The sequence below is a fragment of the Octodon degus genome, unplaced genomic scaffold (assembly GCF_000260255.1).
Source record: "Octodon degus isolate 3935 unplaced genomic scaffold, OctDeg1.0 scaffold00076, whole genome shotgun sequence".
Classification (NCBI taxonomy): domain Eukaryota; kingdom Metazoa; phylum Chordata; class Mammalia; order Rodentia; family Octodontidae; genus Octodon; species Octodon degus.
In genome coordinates this window covers 9,557,788-9,563,787 of record NW_004524652.1, presented here as the reverse complement: position 1 = coordinate 9,563,787, position 6,000 = coordinate 9,557,788, and the positions used below count along the sequence as shown (strand labels likewise).

Below are 6,000 nucleotides of genomic sequence, written 5' to 3'. Positions count from 1 at the left end.
TGTGTGTGTGTGTGTTAAACAGGGAGGTAGGGTGTAGCTCAGCACTGCAGACTTTGGCTAGCATGCTCAATATTGAGCATTACAAAAGAAACAAAGTGGGAAATAAATTATTAAACATTACATGTTTATTTTGTGGGGGAGCAATACTGGAGATTGAACCCAAGGCCTTGTACATATTAATCAAGCTGTCTATCACTGAACCACATCCCCAGCTCTTTTTTTTTTTTTTGAGATAATTTCTTGCTATGCAGTCCAGGTTGGTCTTGAACTATGTACCTCAGGTTAACCTGAAACTCAGAGCAATCCTCCTGCCTCACCTTCCAGAGTGCTGGGATTACAGGCATGCACTGCCACATCCAACTCATGATTATTTGTGATGTTTTCTTATTTTTTTCTTTGCTCAGAAAAATAGTGACCAAGTTTTAATTAACATATTGTAATATATATTTCAGTACAGCACGTGTGGCATACCCAGCACCATAACAAAGAAAAATACTATGAATTTGTATATTCCCATTTAGTTCATTAATTTTACCCGTGAAATAGGAAGTAGGTATAAGTTAGTGCATAATACCTAAAGGCCCAGTTTTAATATATACACGTGTGTCTCTAAACTTGGAAAATACAGCGCTCAGCAAAAGCAGCAGACACTTCCTCTCCCTGCTGCAGGTAAATGAGCTGGTGCAGGTGGAAACATACCTCCGGAGCGAAGGCGTGCTGGTGCGGTACTGGTACCCTATCGATATGCTGGAGAGGCCCCCAGCAGGACACCGAAGGACAGCCACCAATGGGCTGGTCACACTGGACAACACCAACCTTCAGATTCACAGGTACACTTGAGCCCTTCTTCCTGACAGACCACAGAGACCACTCTCCATGTTTTCCACATGTCCCATTTATCCTTAACAAGAAAGCATTTCCTTCAGAGCTAAGAATCAAAGGATGAGAAAGCAGTTAGGAAAGGTGACAGCAAGGTTGCCGGACTTAAGGAAAGGCAGACAACCTGGACTCGCCTGGCCTATGCCACATCCATGTGCAACTAGAGATTGGGAAAGTGTGGGAAAAATTGCATGGAGTTAAGCAAGTCAGGAAGAGACAGTGAAGAGCTAGTGAGTGAGGAAGATGTTCGGGCATCATGTGGGTAGCCAGCCCATTTCTCTCTTGAATGCTAACCGGGTCTCCTGGAGTACAGGCTCTGTACCTGGCACTGGCAGGAAAAGAGGTGCTGCCGCCACATACTGGCCCAGTGGATTAAAAACTAAGGATATGGCAAAGTTGCCACCATGTACTGTTACCAGTTCCCCATGAATTATTCCTTTCAATCCTAAAAAGTCTTGCAGCAGTTTAGAATATAAGAATAAATAGGGTTCCCAATAAAAGTCTCCAGGAACTGTTATTCACATTAGCCATTCACTATCTGCCACAGTTATGCAAATGTGTCCTAGGCTTTGGTAGCTGACACTTGGTGACACTTAAGCAAGACTCAGGGCAGGAAGCAGGGGCTGCTATATGGCAGCATCCCGAGTTCTCCAGCAGGAATCTGTTGGCCGCTTGGTAGGCTTCACCAGCAGAGTTCACATGGTGGCTGCCCCATGTCCTGAAGCAGAGGAGGTGTCTCTTGGGACAACTCCAGCAAGCTTCCAGGGATTCTGGGGACCTGGCCACCACAGCCTCCCTGTGAAAATGTTCTTTCCCTCAGTCCTCCCAGGCCAGGGGCTGCCCTGCTAGTCAGGGGTCATTTTCACTGTCAGTAATACCTTGTAATATGATGACATCTTCATCAGGGTTTTGTTTGATTTGGGAATTTTGGGATTTTTTAGTTCTGAGGATGGAAGCCAAGAAGTGATAAGCTACATCTCTAACTCTTTTTTCATTTTTTAAGTCAGGATTTTACTAAATTGCCCAGGCTAGCCTCAAACTTGTTATCCTCAGCCTCCTGAGGGCGGCTTCTTTAGCAGGTTTTTAGAAATTAGCTCAAAGCAGTTCTTTTGTACACAAGTAAAAAGTTCTATGAACCTTTAAAATAATAGGCATCTCAGGCAGATATCTAGCTGGGCATCAAGACCAGCCTGGCTACACAGTGAGACCCTGTTCCCCAGACAGGGAGGGAGGGAGGAGGAAGGACAGACGGATGGCTGAACAAAAGGAAGGAGGGAAGGAGAATTGAAGGAAGGACGGACGGACAGACGGATGGACGGACAAAAGGAGAAAGGGAGGGAGGAGAGAGGAAGGAAGAACACAAAGACAAATGCCTCCTGCTCTCCCTTATGTAGAGAACCTAAAGAGATGATAAGAAAATAGAAGGTCGGCTATTATTAGACTATAGGACAGAAATAGGTTGTAGGTTATAAAGGTGGGTAATTTGGGTGAATATGAGCAAATTACAGGATGCACATTGAAACTGGGAGGAGGAAGGCAAGGAGAATAGTGGGGCTGAAAGGGATCCATCTCTTACGTGCATGTACAGATCTGCCAAAGTGAAACCCATTAACCTGTATAACCAGTTTAAAAGGAGTAGAAATAATAGGTTGCATGTGAGGTGGGCTCTGCATCTCCCCCAGACCGCTCCTCTGGTCCTTCCCTGTCTGGAGGGGATGACTGCCATCCTTTTCCCCCTCAGTCCGGATAACTCATCAACAAGCCACGTCCTTCTGTGTCTGTTCTGTCCACACCAATCCAGACCTCAGCCCTCACTTCTGCGCTTGACAGCCAGTTTCCGTGCCTGCCCCACCTGGGCGATACTTTAGCTGCAAATCAGATCTCACTCCATTTCAGCCCTTCCCTAGCTTCCCACCTGCCTGTCTCACAAATGCCAGCGTAGCCTCCGCGCATGCATGCCCCTCCTCCGGCCATGTGGCCTTCCACTGCTCCCAACATGGGCTCCACTCTTGAGGGCACTGTGCAGCCTTGTGCCAGTCATGCAGATCAAGGACAGCCCCGGGTCTTGCTCCCGCACCTCAGGGCTTTGCTCCCTCTGCGGCACTGGCTGGACGTGCCCCTGAGGGAATGGTGTTTTGGTTGCTACCACTTTTTGGCTTTTAACCACTAATGCTGCTATGAACATACATATACATGTTTTTTGTATGAACATTTCACTTTTTTTCCAAACTGCTTTTTAAGTTGGGAAGAAAATTAATGTAGTTTTGTTTAAAAATCAAATGGCTCACTTGGGGCCCAGGACACAGGGCTGGTGGAGGAGCCTGCGATGTCCTTTCTGTAGCCCATCTGTCTGGGACAAAACATCCCTGTGTAGCACATCTCCCTGCTCTTCCTGCAGAGAGCTGCTGCGGTGTGAGGCCGCGCTGGCCCGGCTCTACTGCCGCATGGCTCTGCTCAACATCTTCGCCCCCAAGCTGCCTCACCTGTTCACTCGCCTCTTCCACATCCCTGCCATCCGGGACATCACACTGGAGCACCTGCAGCTACTATCCAATCAGCTCCTCGCTCCTCCACTGCCAGGTGAGGCTCTGCTGCTGGGAGTGTCCTGTTGTGCTTGTTCATCTTTTGGCAGTTGGAAATGTATCCTGCACTTTCGAATTAATTTGCTGTATATTCATGGAGCTTCCCAAACTAACCATAGGTCAAGGAAACCTGGCAACTGTGCTGCCACAGACGTTCTGCTTGGTCCTGGATAGCAGCATGTATCCCAGCTCACAGGCCTTCCACAGCAGACCTGTTGGACTGGGGAGGGCCACTTTATGGGCTGGCCCCTGTGTGTCTGCTAGACTTGGGGCCCGTGGCTGGGGTGTCTGCTCCCCTGAGAAAGATAAGGAAGGAGTCTGCCCTTTCTTCCCCAGGCATCTCAGCCTCCAGCCAGCTACCCCTGAACTCCCAGCCAGTAAGCTGGAAGCAAGGGCAAAAATGGGGAGGTGGCAGGGACTCTGAGCCCCGCAATATCTCCAGCAGTCGCCTTCTGACTCACAACCAGGGAGTCCCAGCCAACACATTCAGGCCACAGCTCCATGGCCCACCCCAAGAATTTGGAGGCTCACCCTTGGGAGCACTTTGCCATGATGACGGTGCACATTGCTTTATAAACTCCACGCAGAGGGCACAAGTAGCTAAATGAGTCAGGCTCTGGACCCTCGATCCATATCCTCCCTGTCTGTAGATGGCACCATCAGCTCCAGCTCCATTCTCCTGGCACAGTCTCTGCAGCACTGCATCCACTCCCAGAACTGCTCGGCCACAGACCTCTTCTACCAGGGCAACTCCCAGACAGTGAGGGAGTGGCTCAATGTGGCCATCACCCGCTCCCTGCACCAGGGTGAGGACAGCCTCTTGGAGCTGACCAAGCAGATCTGCTCCTTCCTACAGGTAATGGCCTTGGCCTGTGGCTCCCATTCTTAAGTGGGCATCTTACTGGCTTACTAAAAATTGCTCTCCTGCTCTCCCTGCACCACCATCCCCTGGGATTATCTTTTCATAGCTCTTCTGCTTTGTCTCATCTGTGGCTGGCTTCCTCCCAGGGGCCTTTTTTATTTGAGTCAATTACAACATGTGCTTAGGCTGATTCCTTTTGCTTGGCGAGTCAAGAAGTGAAATGCTCTCCCTTGTGTTTCTCTTGGGGCTTTCCTTACTTAATGTCTCATTGTAGACAGCGCCAGAGCAGTTCCCTTCTGAAGAGTTCCCAATTTCCGAGTCCAAAGTCAACATGGATGTTAATTTCCCTGGGGCAGCTTTTGTCGTGGTATCTTGTAAAGAAAGTCAGTCTGGATTCCGCAAAGAGTAAGTTGCCTTTCTCAGGAAGGTGGTGATGGGAGAAGAGCTAAATGAATTGCAGTGCCACTGGCGGAGGGCAATAGCTCCAGTTGTCCTTGTTCTTAACTGCATGCATTCTGTAAAAATAATCTGCAGCTCTCCTGCATTTCCCTGTGGGGACCTGGCCCTCTGGGGGGTGCTGGAGAGGACCCTGCCTGCCTCTTGTCCAGCTTCCTCTAGTGGGTGTGGCCAGCATCAGCACTGAAGCCCCCCTTCTTCCCAGCTCCTCTCTCTACAAAGCACCGTGGGCGCGCGTACTTGTATATGGGCTCGGCCACAAGGTGAAGCGAACTGGCCAGCTGAACCTCATCGAGGCTGCCTGTTACCCTCGGGATGCATCCCCAGCCAACACGGGGCTGGCCCCTCCACCGACTGCCCACCAGTACCCTTCTGTGGTCCTCTCCACAGACAGGGTCCACATCAAACTGGGTGAGTCCTCCTCAGCCTCGGGCGACACGCTCTGTGGCCCCCTTTCAGGAGATATGGGGTTTTGCTGGGTGCCCAGCACTTAGGACAGTATGTGTATGAAGCAGTAGATCTGAAGGCCTGGTAGAGGCTGCCCAGGCTATCCTGGGGTTCCCCTCATTTTACAGGCTGCGCCAGCATGCAGTTGGTGGTCAGCACAGAGCAGCCTCAGCCTCACTTCACCCCAGGCTGTCAGCATCCCAGGTGCTGTTCTCATTCTCGGTGTGTGATTCCTGCCACTCCACCTCCCTGGCACCCTGGAGGTGCACCCAGGGTTTAGCTCTCCAGCAGCCTCGACCCCTGTAACCCTGAAGTTGTCCCTGCCTGTCCTCCTCACACATGGGGCCAGCAGGCAGAAAAGCATCTTCACTTCCAGGCTTCCACGGCTCTTCCTTGGCATGCCTGACAAGAAAAGACTGATATATGTTTGCCAAGGACAATAATAAATTACATTTGTACTTTTAGACAAGAAAATGGGCCTTGACTTCTCACAGCACCAGTCCTTATGGAATGGGATAAAAGGACATTTCTTAAGTGACTTGATTATTGTTAACTTGATTATCTCTTCTTAAGTCTCTTTTTTCATAGTCTTTCACCTATACTATTTGATTTTTAAGCTTGACATTAAAAACAGGATCTGAGCTGGGTATGGGGGTGCACACTTGTAATCCTAGTGCCTGAGAGGCTGAGGCAGAAGCATCACCATGAGTTTAAGGCTAGCCTGGACTACGTCTCAGTGAGACTCTTAAAATAGCAAAACAAATGGCCAGCCAG

The 6,000-nt window shown here is 49.7% G+C and overlaps 1 protein-coding gene across 10 annotated transcripts in view; it reads left to right on the top strand.

Moving 5' to 3' along the window:
- Positions 1-6,000, top strand: part of Hectd4 (HECT domain E3 ubiquitin protein ligase 4) — a 141,991-nt gene that overhangs the window by 111,137 nt on the left and 24,854 nt on the right. For all 10 annotated transcript variants that reach the window (XM_004635930.3, XM_023720467.1, XM_023720466.1 and 7 more), the window contains 5 exons: positions 670-830; positions 3,278-3,459; positions 4,112-4,317; positions 4,598-4,728; positions 4,985-5,190. In XM_004635930.3, the coding sequence (XP_004635987.1) occupies positions 670-830; positions 3,278-3,459; positions 4,112-4,317; positions 4,598-4,728; positions 4,985-5,190 (886 nt within the window). The remainder of the gene's footprint in view (positions 1-669; positions 831-3,277; positions 3,460-4,111; positions 4,318-4,597; positions 4,729-4,984; positions 5,191-6,000) is intronic.